At 41.6% G+C, this 20,165-nt stretch overlaps 1 protein-coding gene across 2 annotated transcripts in view; it reads right to left on the reverse strand.

Moving 5' to 3' along the window:
* SORCS2 (sortilin related VPS10 domain containing receptor 2) overlaps positions 1–20,165 on the reverse strand; it is a 1,187,504-nt gene that overhangs the window by 74,269 nt on the left and 1,093,070 nt on the right. For both annotated transcript variants that reach the window (XM_089691582.1, XM_089691581.1), the window contains exons 18-19: positions 18,486–18,657; positions 16,601–16,787 (exon numbers count right to left, since the gene is read on the reverse strand). In XM_089691582.1, the coding sequence (XP_089547708.1) occupies positions 16,601–16,787; positions 18,486–18,657 (359 nt within the window). The remainder of the gene's footprint in view (positions 1–16,600; positions 16,788–18,485; positions 18,658–20,165) is intronic.

A 20,165-nucleotide genomic window follows, 5' to 3' on the forward strand; every position in this document is an offset into this window, starting at 1 on the left:
CAGAGCAGCACAGATCCTCCTCTTTTTGGGTCTCCTGCTGGAGTTCCTGGCTCTCCCCCTCCACCAAGTGCCCCCACTTGAAATAGGGGCACTCATATATGCTTGCTCCCGAGCTGGTTCTGTGTGTCCCAACTCGCTCCTCATTGTGAGTCAATACCTCCTGCTGCTGTCCCTGAGCCAATGAAGAAGGAGAGAGCCAAGAGAGCTGCTGCTCTCATACACATCGCTTAAACGTTCTGCTGTCATACTCTGTCAACTCTCATTATTAAAAGAAATGGTGAACAGGATATAAAAATGTGAAGTTTTTTTTAATTTACAAAATTTGCAAGAATAGTTTCAAGTTGTAACAGCTACCACCCCTAACGTAAAAAAGTAACTGTTGTAATAAAGCATGAAGCATGCCATTTCCCTGAAAATAGTTGCCTGGCTTCTTTGCTAACCTGCTAGTTTTAACACCTTCAATTGGCAATGCAGAACAAATACAGCATTTCTGACTTTTCTGATGTGAACACTGGGTTCTGGGTCAGTTACTCAGAAAGTATTTATTACAGAATAGCAAGTCAACTAGCTTTTCAGAAGATGGTCATCAATAGTCACCCCCTTATGTCTCTCAAGAAACGGTTTCCATTCATTTTAACCCTATACCAGAAGTCTCCAAACTTTCAGACTTTAGGGGGGCCGAACTGTGCCCAGTGGGAGAAAACAATGCCCAATCTTTGATAATTGGGGGAGAAATAGTTGGTATCAGTGGGAGAATAGTGTCCCATTTCTGTTGTCAATGGAAGGAATTATGCCCCATGGTTGTTGTCCTTAGAAGGAATAGTGCCCCATATTGGTGTCAGTAGCAGGAATTATGCCCTATTGTTGTTGTCAGTGGCAGGAGTAATGCCTCAAGGGCCAGATAAAGGTAAGTGAAGGGCCGCATCTGGCACCAGAGGCCACAGTTTGAAGGCCACTGCCCTAAACCTATTTCCTAATGTTGGTCTACTTATAATGAAGAAGGGTTTCTCAATCAGCTTTTTAGTGGTAACTTTGTACAAAATAGCTAGGTGAACATAAACAACCTGAAGATGTCATGTGGATGAGACATGTTCTTAAAGTTTCCAGGCTTGTTTCAAGGTGTCTATTGCTCCAGCTCATGCAATCACACATTGGAGGCTCCAAAAAGGTGAAATACTAACAGTACTCTGTATAAAACATTTTAGCACTAGGGAAACATCTACATATCCCTTTTTGTTAAAACCCAACTACAGCACAATCTTTTTATTTTTCAATTTTGAATTAAAGTAGGTTAGTTTTAGAACCTCTGTTGGATTGTATTGATGTCAGTGTCCTTACTGAGACAATTTCCTATGAGTGCCTCGGTGGTCACTGTGACAGGAAACACCTCTACGTATCAATGTGTAGGTGAGTCTATGTAAATCAATGTCAATATTTTATGGTTCTCTGTGTTCCTGCTGAAGATATTCAGCTCACTTTGTGTGGTTACAGGGACAGAGCCAGCAATAAAAACACAATCGACGTTCTATACTTTTAACATTCTCTGCAAAATTAAAGTTTTGGCTGGAATTGGCCTTTAATTAAAAGCTAAAGGAGAGTCCGCTAAATTTAGTTAGATAATTTTTGACCATCTTTGTTATACTATTATCTACTTCTCTCACAGCTGAATTATGCTTAAGTTGCTCACTTAATTAGACATTGCAATCACTGCACGAAGCCTGGAGATTATCTTATATTAGACTTGAGCTTCAGGTCTGTAATTGCATAGTTTGTGCAAGAGCTAATTACATGATATGTGCTCTCCTTTTTCAAGTGGCCAGAGAAAGTCTTCATCCGGCAGAGATAATGATATGATTAATATCTTGGCAGTGATTGATAACAATTCCAAATTATTGATGATCTCCATCTATGTTGAAATGGTGGCACACCCCTTAGCATGTCAGGGTAGGTTCCTGCGGACTTGTAAGGTTATACACTCCATATGGAAACACTATTGCACAAATGAAAATTGTTTTCAAAGGCAGGGTGACATCACTGGCTAACGTTCATAGTTTGTGCATAACATCTTGAATCATTTAAGGCAACAAACTGCACTCGTGTGATAGAGAAACTCTGAGAAAACTAAAAAATGGTGGGAGAAGATTAGATATCTGATCACATTGAACTAGTCAAGGTTGCTTTAAATGTAAGACTGGTCTATCCAAAAACTGACTTGGCCATGGACAGGGTGGTCTTTAATGGGGTTTTCATATTCAACAAAAAACAATTCCTCAGACTGGTCATCTTAGTCTGTTATAAAAGATACAACATATAATGCCAAAGGGTAATTCTTCTGGTATTTTTTAATAGCATTGTATCTTTTAGAATTTCCCATTGGCCACTTTAAAAATAGAGTTGGTGAAATCAAACAAGGATAGATGTTCGACATTGAACATTTGGGATTTTTCAGGCCAACAAATGCATTATTGCTTTATTGCACATTCATACAAGTATACAATTGTGCTCAAAAGTTTTCATACCCTGACAGAAATTGTAAAATTTTGGCATTAATATTTGCAAATATGACAGATCATGCCAAAAAACTGTCTTTTAGTTGAAGATAGTGATCAGATGAAGTCATTTATTATCACATAGTTGTCAGGCTCCTTTTAAAATAATAATGATAACAGACATCACCCAAATGGCCCTGATCAAAAGTTTACATACCCTGGAATAGTTGGCATTGGTATCAACACACAAGGTGACACAAACAGGTTAAAATGGCAATTAAAGGTGAATTTCCCACATCTGTGGCTTTTTAAATTGCAATAATGTATGTGTATAAATAGTCAATGAGTTTGTTAGCTCCCATGTAGAAGCACTGAGCAGGCTAGATACTGAGTCATGGGGAACAGAAAAGAACTGTCAAAAGACCTGCATAACAAAGTAACGGAACTTTAGAAAGATGGAAAACGATATAAAAAGACATCCAAAGCCTTGAATATGCCAGTCAGTACTGTTCAATCATTTATTAAGTGGAAAATTTGGGGATGATCAAGCAGAGGTCAGGTAGACCAAGAAAGACAGCAGCCACAACTGCCAGAAGAATTGTTCGAGATACAAAGAAAAACCCACAAGTAACCTTGGGAGAAATACAGGCTGCTTTGGAAAAAGATCTTGTGGTTGTTTCAAGGATCATAATACGACAATACTTAAACAAAAATGAGCTGCATGGTTGAGTTGCTAGAAAGAAGCCTTTACGGCGCCAGTGCCACTAAAAAGCACAATTTGCGTGACAAGGTGTTGTAGAGCATATTGTAACCAGGCTTTTTTGTGGCATTGGGGGGTTGCTTGCTCACCATTCATAAAATTCCTTGTATTTTTTCAATGAATACAAGACATTTTCTGATTGAATGAAGTGGAGAGGAAGTGAGGCAATGTCAGAATCTCCACCTTGTGTAATCAGAGAACACCTAGTCATTGGAAAAAATACTAGGCATTCAATGAATGCTAAGTGAGCGACTCCCTGTGATCAGTCTGCAAAGAGGCTGCTGGCATAGAACCCAAACAAGACCTTGAAGATCACAGCTATCACTGTAGTATCTCTGACTACTCCAGTGATTTCCAGTTTTCCTATTGGTCCCTCCTGTAAGAGATATGCATGCCTAAGTGGTGCCAAGCCAGACCAATCTAAGCATGCAATACAAATAATTCCTGGAGTTCAGCTTTAACTTAATGCATTAGCCAACAGGATGAAACAGTGAGAGCATGCAAAGACAGAAATTAATTCAGCTCTGTAGTTAATAATTCATCATAATTTCTTTTAATGCAAGCACTGTAAGTACCTATATTTGACTTGGTATCAGCCTGATACAATCATCTGCATAGCAGACCACAGACTGAGAGAGGCAGCACAAGCAGCCAGGCAGTTGTGCTGCTTCTCTTTTGCTGTCCAGTCACAGGCTGGAGGGGAACCAGTATGCGTTACGGAACTGCAGCAGCGGAAACCAGGTCTCTTGCCCTGTCAGACAGTACTGTGCTATGTGGCAGAGCTGAATAAATCTCATAATTGGATAAAAATACAAATCTTTGGCAGGCAAAGTTGGTCCTTTATATGCATTTTGTCTGTTTTTTTAATCTGGTAATAAAATCGATTTAATAACTTCTACCTACAGATAATCTAATCTAATAATATAATAAAGATTACCTGTAGGTACAGTGAATATCTCCTAAACTTCCACTGTTTAGGAGATATTCACAGGGGATGCAGCCGCTGACGTCACCAGCGCATGTGTTCTGAGGGACCACATACGTGTGCTGTATCTTCAGAGCTCTGTGCCGTGGGAGTGATGTCATTGCAGCTCAGCCATTCATACAGCCTAAGCCCGCGAATCAGGAAGGATAACGGGATGAAGATGGAAGCGTGACAGCACACCACTGGAGGGCTTCATTCTAACTGCTTCCGCGTCGCCCTATAGCAGAAATACTGCTACAGGGCAGCACGGGTACGCAAAATCACGTACTGTATATACAGTGAAGGAAATAAGTATTTGATACCCTGCTGATTTTGAATGTTTGCCCACTCACAAAGAAATGATCAGTCTAAAAATCGAATGGTAGGTGTATTGTAACACTGAGAGACAGAATAGCAACAAAGAATTCAAAAGAAATGCATGTCTAACAAATTATGCACTGATTTGCATGTTCATGAGGGAAATAAGTATTTGGTGGCAAATCCCTTCTTGGCAATCACAGAGGTCAGACGGTTCCTGTAGTTGGCCACCAGGTTTGCACACATCTCAGGAGGGATTTTGGCCCACTCCTCTTGGCAGATCCTCTCCAAGTCATTAAGGTTTGGTGACTGACATTTGGCAACTCGAACTTTCAGCTCCCTCCACAGATTTTCAATCGGATTAACATCTGGAGACTGGCTAGGCCACTCCAGGACCTTAATGTGCTTCTTCTTCAGCCACTCCTTTGTTGCCTTGGCCGTGTGTTTTGGGTCATTGTCATGCTAGAACACCCATCCACGACCCATTTTCAATGCCCTGGCTGAGGGTAGAAGGTTCTCACCCAAGATTTGATGGTACATTGCCCCCTCCATCGTCCCATTGATGCAGTGCAGTTGTCCTGTCCCCTTAGCAGAAAAACACCCCCAAAGCAGAATGTTTCCACCACCATGTTTGACAGTTGGGATGATGTTCTTGGGGTCATAGGCAGCATTCCTCCTCCTCAAAACACAGCGCGTTGAGTTGATGCCAAAGAGCTCGATTTTGGTCTCATCTGACCACAACACTTTCAACTAGTCCTCCTCTGCATCGATCAGATGTTCAGTGGCAAACTTCAGACAGGCCAGGACATGTGCTTTTTGAGCAGAGGGACCCTGCGGGCATTGCAGGATTTCAAACCTTGTCGGCGTAGTGTGTTACCAATTGTTTTCTTGGTGACTGTGGTCCCAGCTGCCTGGAGATCATTGACAAGATCCTCACGTGTAGTTCTGGGATGATTCCTCACTGTTCTCATGATCATGGACACTCCACAAAGTGAGATCTTGCATGGTGCACCAGACCTAGGGAGACTGACAGTTGTTTTGTGTTTCTTCCATTTGCGAATGATTGCACCAACTGTTGTCACCTTCTCACCAAGCTGCTTGGCGATAGTTTTGTAGCCCAATCCAGCCTTGTGTAGGTCTACAATCTTGTCCTGGACATCCTTGGACAGCTCTTTGGTCTTTGCCATGATGGAGAGTTTGGAATCTGATTGTTTGACTGCTCCTGTGGACAGGTGTCTTTTATTCAGGTAACAACATGAGATTAGTAGCACTCCCTTTAAGAGATTGCTTCTAATCTCAGCTTGTTACCTGTATGAAAGACACCTGGTAGCCAGAAATCCTGCTGAATGATAGGGAATCAAATACTTATTTCCCTCATGAACATGCAAATCAGTGCATAATTTGTTAGACATGCATTTCTTTTGAATTTTGTACTGTTATTCTGTCTCTCAGTGTTACAATACACCTACCATTCGATTTTTAGACTGATCATTTCTTTGTGAGTGGGCAAACATTCAAAATCAGCAGGGGATCAAATACTTGTTTCCTTCACTGAATATATACGTGATTTTGCAGTCTGGGTAGGGGGTGCGCCACCATTTGCAGCCTCGCCTGTCAATCATGGGTCTCGCCCGGTGATTCCCTGTTGGCACCGGTTGATCTCCAAGGATTTCCAACGGGGGAGAGACCTGCCCAGTGCCATTAGTACAGTGTCAGTGCTTTTTATTAGCACCGATCACTGTATTGGTGTCACTGGGGATTTTAGTGTCACCAAGACAGTTCCCCCCAGTGTCAGAATTCTGCCGCAGTCCCACTATATACACCGCCATTTGCTATAACTTTTTGCAACATTTTTTTACTGGACATGTTTAATAGCAAAAAGCCAAAAATATAGGTTTTTTTTTCAAAATTGTAAGTCTTTTTTTGTTTATAGCACAAAAAATTAAAAACCGCATAGGCGATCAAGTACCACCGAAAGAAAGCTCTATTTGTGGGAAAAAAAGGATGTAAATTTCATTTGGGTGCAGCATTGAATGACCGCGCAATTGTCAGTTAAAGTAACGCAGCACCGTATCGCAAAAATAGGCCTGGTCAAGAAGGGGGGTACATCCTCTGGAGGGCAAGTGGTTAAGGTAAGTATGCCATAATGTGATAGAAAGGTAGTAAGGTAAGTATGCCATAATGTGCTAGAGAGGTAGTAAGGTAAGTATGCCATAATGTGCTAGAGAGGTAGTAAGGTAAGTATGCCATAATGTGCTAGTATGTGGTGCACACTAGCACATTAAAACCTTAACTTGCAGGTGGATTTTTTTTTTCAAGGACTTTACTACCAATTACCTGTTTGCCTGGAGTTCAGCATCAAAGTAAAAACCCTTCAGCGTACTAGCCTGGGGTTCTACTTTACATAAAATGCAAACATTGCATAAAAACTATATAATATTAACATATGTTTTACAATTAATAAAACAGATTGCGTACAGTCTAGCAATAAAAAACACAAGTAATCTCCCTTTTCCAGAATACAATGAAATACATAAAATATCAATGAATATGCCCATGCCCTGCAATATTTCTAGACAGCCTTCATTGTATTAACATATGCTTTGATTTAATGTCCTTATGTGTGCAGTCTTGGATTAAATAACAGAGATGTAATTTGCTGGCAGAACTTACCACTGGTAGAGCCAACAAAGAAACACACTCCCAATAATTATTTGGCTGCTTGTGGAATATACTCATACAATTACTCACGCGCTTCAAGGCTCTATATTGTTTTATTTCTCTATTAGAAATCATCTAATTAAAAGGGTTATTTTAAGCAGCGGCTGCAGTAAATTGCTAAGATAAGGCGGTCATGACATGGTTTATATTTCATATTAAGAAATGTTTATTTACTATTGGGATAAAAGGACTAGGAAAACTGTAACATACACTTTGTTTCTATAAAATAATTACTGAACTTTTTTGTGACTTTTAGGAGTAAATGGAAAGGAGGCCAAGTACTGTGATAGAGGAGAGCACATGCGGTCAGCCAATGGTGTGAAAGCTCATTATTTGCTTGGAAGTGCATAGAATTGACCAGTAAGATCCGTGCCAATGGCTGGAGTGGGTGCAGTACTCAGAGCTGAGCGGTAGGAGAGCCACGCAATGCCAGGACCTCCGTTGAGTCAAGTGAGATATTCCTCAGCAGGTCCTGGAGAACCTGTGCAGCAAGGGCGGACTGACCATTTGGAAACTCGGGCACTGCCTGAGGGGCCAGGGTCAGTAGGGGGCCCCATGAGATGCCCCTGGTACCTTTTTCGAGTTTGGGCAAGAACACAGGGGCCCCATTATCCCCTATTGCCTGGGGGGCCCCATGAGTTGTCAGTCCGTCCCTGCTGTGCAGTATTCTCTGCTATCGGTACCACTTTCATTTGCTGTAAAAGCTGTGTACAACCCTACCAGCCATTGTTCTTGTAGTCGTTTCTCGCTATGATTCCTTTCCATGAACCTCATTAAAAACATCTCTTCTACAGTATATCTATGTGATTGTGGTTGTGGGTTTAGTAATTTGAATAGCTAGAATTTTTAAATCTGGCATTAAGTTTGCATACTCTGGCAGAAATCGTGAAATGTTGCTATTGATATTGAAAATATGACTGATCATGCCAAAAAACATTTTTTTTATTTAGGGATATTGATCATATGAAGTCATGTATGATCACATAGTTGTTTGGCTCCTTTTTAAAACACAATGATAACAGAAATCACCCAAATGGCCCTACGTAACAAGGTAATGTGCTCCTTCAAAACAACCACATCGTCTTTTTCCAGAGCAGCCTGTATTTCTCCTGAGGTTACCTGTAGGTTCTTTGTAACCGAGCAATTCTTCTGTCAGTGGCTGCAGTCTTTCTCTGTCTACCTGACCTTCCCACATAGAAAAAAAATATATTCTAAATATATTTTAAAAATATTATTCCCAAATATATTGACATACTGTATATTTGAAATACTACAATTTTGGCCGTTTTCAATATATATATATATATATATATATACACACACACACACTCTATGTTGAAATACGTTTTTATAATATATTCTTCAGATTTTTTTTAACATATAAAAAAATAATTTTAACATATATTTTTACATATACTTGTAAATGCACTCTAAAAATGTAGATTAAATGTATTTTTAAAGACATACTGTATATTTGAAAATGTATTTTTAAAAATATTTTTCATATATTTTGTAATATATAAAAAACGCATTTCAACAAACAGTATATCTATCTATATATCTATATATATAAACATATATTGAAATATACTTTTAAATATATTGAATACAGCCAAAATTGTAGTATGTATGTCAATATATTTGTGAAGAATATTTAAAAAATATATTTAAAATATATTTTTCTTATATGTGCGTTGGCTTGGTATCAAGAGATCCCCGCATTTTCCACTCCTTAAGAAGTGATTGAACAGTACTGACTGGCATAATTAAGACTCTGGTTATCTTTTTATATCCTTTTCCATCTATATAAAGTTAAATTTCCTTGTTACACAGGTCTATAGAAAGCTCTTTTCTGATCCCCATGGCTCAGTATCTAGCCTGCTCAGTGCATCCACACGAGAGCTAACAAACTCATTGACTATTTATAAACATACATCAATTGCAATTTAAAGGCCACAGATGTGGGAAACTAACCTTTAGTTGCCATTTTAGCCTGTGTGTGTGTCACCTTGTGTGCCTATACCAAGGCCAAACATTCGGGGTGTTTAAACTTTTGATCAGGGCCATTTGGGTGATTTCTGTTATCATTATGATTTAAAAATGAGCCAAACTACTATGTGATAATAAATTGCAACACCTGATCACTATCCTTAAATAAAACACAGTTGTTAACATGATCAGTCATATTTTTAATATCAATGGCAACATTTCACGATTTCTACCAGGGTTTGCAAACGTGTGAGCACTATTATATATATATATATATATATATATATATATATATATATATATATATACTGCTGTCAGTACCTGCTGGAAAGGTTCAGCTCACTTGTTGTTCTGTTGTTCTGGTGACCACACAGGTAGTTAGGAAAAATATACCTAGGGCCACAAAAGGGAGAAAAACTCCTCCCTGCTTGATCCTAAACAAAGGAAAAAGTTTGGGATGGAGTTAGGCTATAACTACTTTTGTTAAACTTGTGCTTTAGTAGCTCTTGAAAACAGAGGAATAATTTGAATCCTGAATTCTATTGGGCATAAGAAATATATTAAACTTATGCAAATAATCTAAAGAAGACATCTTCAGCTATTGCATTGGCTGATTTCCTCAGGGTATCACAAAACATTATGTTTGCATAGATCAAGAGAGGCAATTGTAGTTATAGGTTTCTGTGAATTAGGAGACAAAAGTTAACACTGTATAAGGAAACGGCTGCCCGCGATGCTGTAAAATTACTGTCATTTTAATTTGCCCTGAGATTTTTTCGGCTTACCATCAGGGGATGTTTTTTGAATGAGTCTATGACTAATTCATGTATAAACAGCTTCCTGAAACAGTTCCCATATGTTTTTGTGAACAAGGTTGTCTCTTCATTTCCCAGAATGCAGACTGGTTTACAGTATGGATCAACTCCTTCTAGAGAAAGTGCATCAGGGTACAAACTCTTCCATCTAATGCAGTCTGCAGGCCCTGCATTAAAAGACTTTTTTTCTAGGTGGTTTCATCTGAGAAAGTTACATTCACGGCCGATGCTTTCACTAGGCAAACTAGGCATCTACCTAGGGTGCACTGCCACATAGGGGCTCCTGGGTGCAGCACAGACTGGGTGCATTTGTATTCAGCCCCCTTTTCTCTGATACCCCTAACTAAAATCTAATGGAAACAATTTCCTTCAGAAGTCACCTAATTAGTAAATAGAGTCCACCTGTGTCACGTGTCCCAGAAGACTACGGGGAGGGAGGGGGGAGAACAACTTCCGCTTCTGATTGCCTAGGCAATCACAGTGGAAGTGGGAGTGGGTAGCTGTCAAATTCGGGTACACCCTCCTCCCCGATCTCCAAAGGTGCCAATCCTTAATGGGGAGTGGGGGACAAAGGTTTAGAGCAGAACTTCCCCTTTTGGGTGGAGCTCCACTTTAAAATAAAGACATTGGAGCAGGAGGGGTAAAAGGGGCAGCTGTCCTGGACCCAGTCATTGTTGTGGGGCCCAAAGCAGTTGCCCCATACTTTCCAACCGTCCCAGTTTACATTCCCTTGAAGTCTTCTTCCTGCACTGTGCCCTGATATATCTCAGTGTGAAGTGCTGTCACTTATGCTGCCCAGCTCTGCCCTATTGCTATGACCTACATGCAGACCTTGGCATTATTCACATGTAAATAGAGGCGGGCCAGTGGCATTGATATGTACATAGCGGGGGACATTGATATGTAAATATCAACAGCATTCATTTGTAAATTATGCCCCCCTGAGGGTCCAGCCACCATCACCTCTGCTAAATGCTGTCCATTGGGGAGGTAAACAGGGGCATGCTTGAACATCCTGCCTGCAACTGCAGGTGGAGAGCAAACTTGTATGGGGGGGGCATGAAAATGTTTGCCCAGGGTCCAAGCAATATTAACCTCCCTAGCCATCTGATTATGTCAGTATATCTGTGCTCAAAGCGGTACATTTTTTTTGCATAGAAATATGTTGTTTTTTTATTGTAGGCCTGTAATTCTTAGGAATAACTCACTGAAATCTGTCCGAACAAGAGTCTAGTAAACATCCCAGGTATGATAAAATTTGAAACACGAAATCACAAATTATAATTTAATAAATAATCATAAAAAATAATAATATAATAATAATACATTTAATTCAATAATATACTCAAACCAAAAACACTGAAATTTGAAATATAGCACCAAGTTCACACATCGCTGAGCTCAGTCGCAAAATCGTTTTCAGTGTCTGATGATGAATTTCCCCGCGAATCATTATCACTCAATTCTGCAAGTGGTTCTAATTTACTATCACTGTTCTCTAGCTGGTCTAAAACTGCTTTTGACCTAAAGGGATGTTTTTTGGATGCCATGGACATTTCTCAGTTTCCAGGCAGAAAGAACAGTACAAATGCAGGCAGGGCACAGGACAAAGCACTCGGGACAAAATGTATGTGAAATGCTTTGATACAGTAATGTTTTACTATGTGATTTTAGTGAATTTAGTGAATATCACTTTTTAAAATGTTTAAATTTCCCGCTAGTTCCATCCCCCATACGTCTCGACGCTCGCAGGGAACAGAACCCGGAAGACAGATGCTGGGATCTGCCGAAGGAGATGGCCGGGGACACTGCAGGGGGGACATCGCAGGAGCGCAGGACAAGGTAGGTGCAGAACAGATCCCGGAGCAATGCTGCAAGGTATTCCCAAGTGTAGCTCGGGGTTACCGCTTGTGGTGCTGAAACTTTACCCCGAGCTACGCTCAGGAATACCGCCAGGGAGGTTAAAGATGTCCCTGCATTGGAGTGCTGCAACTCATTATTTCTGAACATACTGTATCTATCTTTCTCTCTTCTCTCTCTCTCTATGTGTATATATATAATTTTTTTTCATCATTTTATTATTGTAGCAAAAAATGGATAATAATTAAATACTTTAGTTTTCCTTTGCACTAAAATATCTGTATGATTAAATATCCTTAGATATTACATAATTATTAAAAAATGGGGTGAATGGGGATCCTCACTAAACATTTAGGCCATTTTTTCCTACATTGCTAACGTGGTCTTTTGAGTAGTACAACTATATTATTCTCAGATTAAATATCTAATCCTAATGTTTAATTTTAACTCTGAAAATAATTGGAAGCTAATTGATTTGTACAGCAGACCAGACATTTCTTTTTTAGAACACTTTTCATAGGCATCTTAGTAACTTGCTTTGTGCAACCTTTACATTTTTAGCTATGACAGCAAAAGTATTTAACTACCTGCCGACCGCAGATAGCCGAATGACGGCTGCACTGCGGCCGGCCAGTTCTGAGTGGACGTCATATGACGTCCTCCCAGAACGCGCTCTCCTGCGCGCCCCAGGGGGCGCGCACCCGGCGATCTCCGTGATCGATGTGTCCTACGGACACAGCTGATCACGTGATGTGGTAAAAGGCCAATCACAGCGGCCTTTTACCACGTGATCAGCGGTGTCCAATGACACGCTGATCAGAGGGAAATGCAAGTGCCGGTTCTCGGCTGCACTTTCCTCACGCTGTCAGATCGTGAGGAAAGTACTGCCGAGAACTGGCAGTTGTCAGAGCGGGGATCGGCACCGATCATCAGGGCACTGATGATCAGTGCCCTGATGATCGGTGCCCAGCAGTGCCACCCGCAAGTTCTGCCCACCTGTGCCCAGCAGTGCGCCCACTAGCTCCGCCCACCTGTGCCCAGCAGATCACCCACCTGTGCCCAGCAGTGCACCCACCTGTGCCCAGCAGTGCACCCACCTGTGCCACTCTGCAGTGTCACACACCTGTGCCCAGAAGTGCCACCCACCTGTGCCCACCAGTGCCACCCACCTGTGTCCACCCACCTGTGCCCACCAGTGCCACCCACATGTGCCCACCCACCAGTGCTGCCCACCAGTGCCACCCACCAGTGCAGCCCAGCAGTGCTGCCAGTCAGTGCCACCAGTCAGTGCCCAGGGGTTGTGCCAGTCAGTGCCGCCAGTCAGTGCCCAGCAGTGATGCCAGTCAGTGCCGTCTATCAGTACCCATCATCAGTGTCACCTATCAGTGCCGCCTATCAGTGCTGCATATTAGTGCCGCCTATCCGTGACACCTCATTAGTGCTGTCTATCAGAGCCGCCTATCCGTGCCACCTCATTAGTACTGCCTATCAGTGCCCTTCAGCGCTGCCTATCAGTGCCTATCAGTGCCGCCTATCAGTGCCCATCAGTGCTGCCTCATCAACGCACATCAGTGAAGGAGAACAAATACCTGTTTGAAAAATTTTATAATAGAAACAAAGAAACTTTTTTTTTTTCAAAATTTTTGCATTTTTTTTTATAGCGCAAAAAGTAAAGCGCCCAGTGGCGATTAAATACCACCAAAAGAAAGCTCTATTTGTGAGAAAAAAATGATCAAAATTTTATATGGGTACAATGTTGCATGACCACGCAATTGTCAATCAAAGTGCGGCAGCTCTGAAAGCTGAAAATTGGCCTGGTAAATAAGGGGGTATAAGTGCCCGGTAGGCAAGTGGTTAAAGACATGACCCACAATTTGACCTCATAAAATGGCCAAAAAAATAAATGCAAAGAAATACCTGCTGATCGTACCAGAAACCTTGCCAGGTGAAAGCTTCCTGTGCTCTCTGCCTTTGCTGAGTGTTATCAGTTACACTTGTAGCGGGGCCATTGCTGTTTCCATGTTAAGACTCCATGTTGTCATAAAGGGTTTGATTGGCTCAGCTCTCAGCAGTACTGGAGTGTTTGTGGGAGTTGCAGTTTCATCACAGAGGCAGACAATGTAACTTTATACTGCACAGGACTACAGGGACCAAGATACTTTGCATGGAGGAAGGGGGTAGAGGAGCCACATGTGCCTTTGCGGAGGACATGTGGGAGCTAGTCTGCAGCCCCTACTGTTGAAGTACGCTGACACTGTTTCCAGAGCAGCAGAGGTTGCTAAGGATAACGGTTATCTACAGCAGCTGAAGTCAGCAGCAACTGTGATCATTGGTTCCAGTCACCCGCGACGGCAGTTACCGACAGCAACGACATCTCCCACCGCAGAGAGAGGTCAGAGTGTTGGAAATAGCAGAGGAAGCGTGTGACCATCCCAGGTGAGGAACCTCAGAGATTGTGCAGCACCGACAATTGACAACAGAAAAAAACTAGCAGACAGACATCATCCCTTCAAGGAGTTAACCCCTGGAGACTGTTCTTCGTGGATGTGGTGAGCAACTGCTAACCTGTGACATGTCAGTCCTTAACAGCGCTCCACCGATTCACTAACACAGGCCTGTGCAACACATAGACTCATACAGTGTTACAATCCCACAGTATACAAGTGAATTTGGGACTGAGCCTAAAGAGATGTCAGTTTAGCTGGGGACATATAGCTATAGTTGCAGGGGGTTAATTCTGATCTATAGCTACACTGGTATATACGTATATACATGAATATTGTGTTTATTGATGTTATTGTGCCAGTTCTAGAAGGATTGCGCATTCAGTGCATTTAACTGCTATTTTCCAAACTAATTTGCAGTCTATTTGCAGAGTTTTACCTGTCTTATTAAATCTGTTATAAAACTTCCCACAGGATGTACAGGTGTGCTGTGGATCCAATATATATACGGTTCATCACTGAAGTAAGGACAGAAATGCCCGTTAATTCCAGCGGCTCTTCGGGGGTGAGCTCTACACACTTTTCTCAGCTATCTCTGATAACCAGGGCTTTTTTTCAGCGGGAACGCAGGGGAAAGCAGTTCCAGCACCTCCAGCTCTGAATGTATGTGATTGCAAGGGGTGCTGGGGTGTGCTGGAGGGTCTGTTGATGCTGGCTGCTAGGGCATTTATTTATTCTGGAGGGAATGTATTTTTGTGTGGTTGTGATCTGTTTTTGCTGGTGGGGGATCTATTGTTGCTAGGGGGTCTTACATTTCTAGTGATTCATTGGTTGCTGGGATAGATCTACTGTTGAGGGAGGAGTCTATTATTGCTGGCTGCTGGAGGGTCTATTAATGCTGGTAGCTGGGAGATTTGTTGTTGCTGCAAGGGGTCTATTGTTGCTGGGTGGATCTATTGTTGCTAAGTTGGATCTATTGTTTCTGGCTACAGGGGGATCTATTTTACTACTTTTCTTGTTATGATTAACACATTGTATACAAATTACCATAAAATGATACTTGGTTTTGTATTCTCTAAAAGGGGCAGTACTGGCAGGTGGGTAGAGGGTGAAACCAAGAGACAGTGCTCGGAGGTGGGTAGGAGGCAGAGACAAAGGTGAGTAAGAGGGGGAGTTCCTGCATCTATTTTCTGAGAAAAAAAGCCCTGCTGATAACTACATAACCCAGGGGTGGACTGACCATTTGGAAATTCGGGCACTGCCTGAGGGCCCGGGGTCAGTAGGGGGCTCCATGAGATGCCTCTGGTACCTTTTTCATAGGCTTTTTTGAGTTTGGGCAAGGAAACAGGGGCCCCATGATCCCCTATTGCCCAGGGGCCCCATGAGTTTTCAGTCCGCTCCTGCCATAACCCCATGCATTTATGTCATAAAGAAGAAGAAATGGGGGTGTTTCTGTAGTCCTGTCTTTATCATGTTGTCCTAATGAAGAAGGATTCATAAGTCCACCCTAAGACGGGAAATGTGCGACTGTTACAGAATCAGCAGATAAAATTTAAGGAAAAAAGCCTGAAATAAAAAAATAAAAACCAACACAGCTACCACATCTAAGGACCTGCAATATATTACGTTTTTGTTTCCGTATTTTAAATAGTCCCAGAGAAAAAGAAAAGTCACATTCTGTCAGTTTTTCCAGTTAAGTTTACAAAAAAGGCACACATTAATACAGCTCTGTAATTATTAATAAAAGGTATTTTTAAAATGCAAGCAGTGTAAATATCTGAATCTGACCTATTATCTGCCTTTTTCTGCCCCTGTACAGCACAGCTGGAGCATAAGAGGACAAAGCAGCACAAGGAGCCAATCAGTTCATGTGGTACCAAGAGGCATGTTGATAGGAGGAGAAAGCAGAGTGAGAGAGACAAGCTCATCACTGTGCCGCTTCTCTTATAACTGTCCAGTCACAAGATGAGGGGGCGGATCCAGGTCACCCTGGAGGAAGTGGGATGAATGATGCTGGCACATCTAGTGGCTGAAAAAAGTATTGCAAGGGGGAAAATCTCTGAATTAAAGGTAATGATTGCAGCAAAAACTAGTTTTGTCATTTATCTTTTCATGAGCTATTAATATTTATGTTTTTATTTGTGTCTGGAGTTCTGCTATAAACAAAGATTTATTGGTTGCTGATCAATATATTTTTGTCACAACAATTATATCTCCATATATGTTGGAAATATACTTACAGATGACCTGCACATAGATCACAGTTTCATCATGGCCAGCCACATTCTCTGCTTTCACCGACACTCTGTATATTCCGGGGCTCTCATAGCGGTGTCGAATGGGCTCCCCAGTCAAAGTGAGATTCACGTAAATTGCCTTGAATCCATCCCCCAAGTTCACCTGGTACTTGGTGTTCAGAATATCCCCCTGAAGGAAACAATAGGGAATCCACACATCAGTGCCATAGATTAATCATGCTTTAGAAGGTCATAGGAGAACATTTTGGAAGCTCTGGCTTACAGCCCTTCTCACTTTGGTATTGGGACACTTTTCCATGGCACTCCCAAAACATGAAGGCCAAAGGATCAGCAAGCTAAAGGACAGGGCATTGCCGTACCCAAATTATTTCCTGCTGTTGTTTTTGCCTTTTTCGCACACATGTTTAGAAAATCATTTTAGGCCTGATGATTGCATAAACCCCCAAAATATTATATATTTTCTGAAAGCAGACACCCTAGAGAATAACATAGTGGTAGTTCCAATGTTTTATGTCACATATTATCACAAAAGTCTAGAAAACGCATTTCAATAAATTACCCAACTTTTTTGTAATCGAGTAAATAGATACCCAGCATGTAAACCTTAAATTTGCATGCGCCTTTGAAATGTCAACAAACTTCAGTAACCTATGTTGTCTATAGGCGACATTTTAAAAGCCCCCTATAGGTCATCAATTTATCTTTATGGAGGAGGTCTGGTGTTAGAAATCATGCTCTCACTGTGGCATGTGCGTTGATATGTAACATGTGTATCACAATCGACGTTTTCATGTGGGGGCTTTCTCAGTTAAGCATACCCTCTTGCCTGCATGCCTGAGCTAAGGGCAGACGGATTCCAGGATGTTACATGAATCATCTGTCCTTACTCAATATGGCTGCTGCTAGAAATGCTGGGGAAAGGGGGGGGGGTCATTTTTCTCAGCAAAATGAAGCATGGAAACATGGATGGAAACATGGAGTTTACTTTGAATATTAAAAGTGAATACAGATACAGTTTAATTCCACTTTAAAGTGGTTGTAAACCTCAGAGCACTAAATGTAATTTCTATCTGTTACCTCTTTCCTAGCTATATGAGTGATTTCTGACTGGTTTTCCTGGCACCAAGAAATAAATAGGTAGCGGGAAGGGAACTCCAGCACACAGCCTATGATTGACAGCCTCAGCTCTGTTCCTGTGTACTGTGTGAAGGGGGTGTTTCCCTTTCATCTAATCAGCACTCACTGAGCTCTGCATAGTGTCATTTCAGCTCCCTGCCCCATGCTTTCTAAAAGCTCACACAAGCTTTACAAATTCTGCACTTTGACTGGCAATAAAGAAGACAGAGCTGCAGATAAACAAGAATGGATTCCCCATCCATCTGTTTTTAGTGGATCAGATACAGGCGGGTGTAAACAGACACATGTCCATTTACATCCGTCTCCCCATAGAGAATAATGGATGGTCCGATCGGGTCCACCTGAAAAACGGACAAGCTGGCACAATCTGCCCGTGTGAAAGGGGCCTAAAGGACTTACGAGTAAAAGCTTTCCATTAGATAATGAGAGTGCAGTGTGCATGGACGGGCCAAGCCTGAAAATGTTTGAGAAGCAGCTGGTCAGCAATATCAGGTCAGTGGACTAAGGGATACGTGAGTATAACATTAAAACATTATAAATGTTATAAATTATTATACATCTTATTAGCCTATCATTATGTTTTTCTTTTTTGGGAGGATATGGAGGTGCAGGAGGAACAAAGTCAAAAGGGAGAACATGAACTGATGGTGGCTTGGGGTTGGATATTGAACCAAGACCTCTGTACTGTAAACCAGAAGTGGATTTTCATACCCGTGCCTACAGAAGTTACCTGGTCCTGCTGTACTATGAATGTGATATCTTCTCCTGGCTTCACAGCATATGACTCTCCTTTTACAGAGATGTGCAGACCTCTGGGTGCTAGTAGGGGACACTGAAAGCGAACAAGATTTTCCTGAAGATCAATACCCCCTTCACATACATTGGATACCACTTTCCGATATCTGCGAATAAGTAGAAAAAGGAACATATAACATGCTACTTACAAAAAATAAACATCCTAGCAGTCTGACGTCTGATCTTGCGATGTCAGTGCTCTTCAAGTCTCTGAATGGAACAAGTCTGCAGATCAGGAGTTTTGATCCTTGCTTATCATACGCTTAAAGGGGGTTATTTACTAAAACCGGAGAGTGCAAAATCTGGTGCAGCTCTGCAACCAATCAGCTTCCAGGTTTTATTGTCAACGTTTCATTAAACAAGCTGAAGTTATAAGGTGATTGGCTACCATGAACAGCTGCACCTGATTCTGAGTGCTCCAGTTTTAGTAAATCTCCCCCAAAGTATTGAAGCCAGAGACATCCAGTAGCAGTAGCAAATTCAGAAGCAGCATTGTATTTTGCTCATGTCCTTTTGAGGAAAAACACACACAATACACAATATACGGTACATTTGAATATTCCTGTATCTATTTTAAGGTTTTAATATTATATAGCACATTATAACAGCTGAATGTATATATCTAAAAAGAAGTTGTTACTGTTTTTGGAATAATAATTTTCGGAAAGATTGTTCATCTGAGAAGTCTGGGCTTTCACTCTTTGACTCTCCTATGTGATAATTCATCATTTGTGGCTGTGATATGGAATAGATAGCATACTCATAAAACTATGGGGAATCCACTGACCACAGTCTAGACTTGGTCACATTCATTGGACATTCATCTACATTTTTCCCTGTAATTCATGATGGCTCAAGGGCGGACTGACCATTCGAGCACTCGGGCACTGCCCGAGGGCTTGGGGTCAATAGGGGGCCCCATGCAATGCCCCTGGTACCTTTATTATAGGCTTTTTTGAGTGTGGGGAAGGACACAGGGGCCCCATGATCCCCTATTGCCCGGGGGCCCCATGAGTTATCAGTCCGCCCCTGTGGTGGCTATAATATTTTCTCCCAGTGGACATGAGGGTGAATGTGGATTGGTCAGCATGGATAGTCACTGATTAAAAAAATTGTGTTGTCTGTTGGGAGTAATTAGTGATCATTGCTTGCAAATATAACAGTCATTGCAAAACAAACAATATGGCAAAGTTAACACAGACCTGCTTTTCCCACTGAGGGCCAGTTCACACCAGATGCAGTCTCGTGCGTTTTTTTTCTGCATGAAAAATGCAGGGATAGTAGGTTATATGGGTTCCAATGGCATAGTTCACACCAGTGCAGTCAGTTCCAGTACAGGAAAAAGGTAGCAGCATTTTTTCTGTACAGAACTGTACTGGAACATGGCAAACTGCATCAAAAAAGCAAGGAATGCACCCAAACACATCAAAAAACACCAGAGTGCACATTCCTATGTGAGATGGAGAAAAAAAAGAGGGGAAAAACGCACCAAAGCACATCATAAAATGCATTAAAAACGCACTGGAAAGTATCAAAAATGCATAAAAACATGCAAGCAGAATTGCATTTGGAACACATCCAGATTGCGTTTCTGTGGTGTGAACAGGCTGTGAAA

This window comes from Staurois parvus, unplaced genomic scaffold (genome assembly GCF_062004578.1).
Source record: "Staurois parvus isolate SC_StPar_1 unplaced genomic scaffold, SC_StPar_1.0 ptg000564l, whole genome shotgun sequence".
Lineage (NCBI taxonomy): Eukaryota > Metazoa > Chordata > Amphibia > Anura > Ranidae > Staurois > Staurois parvus.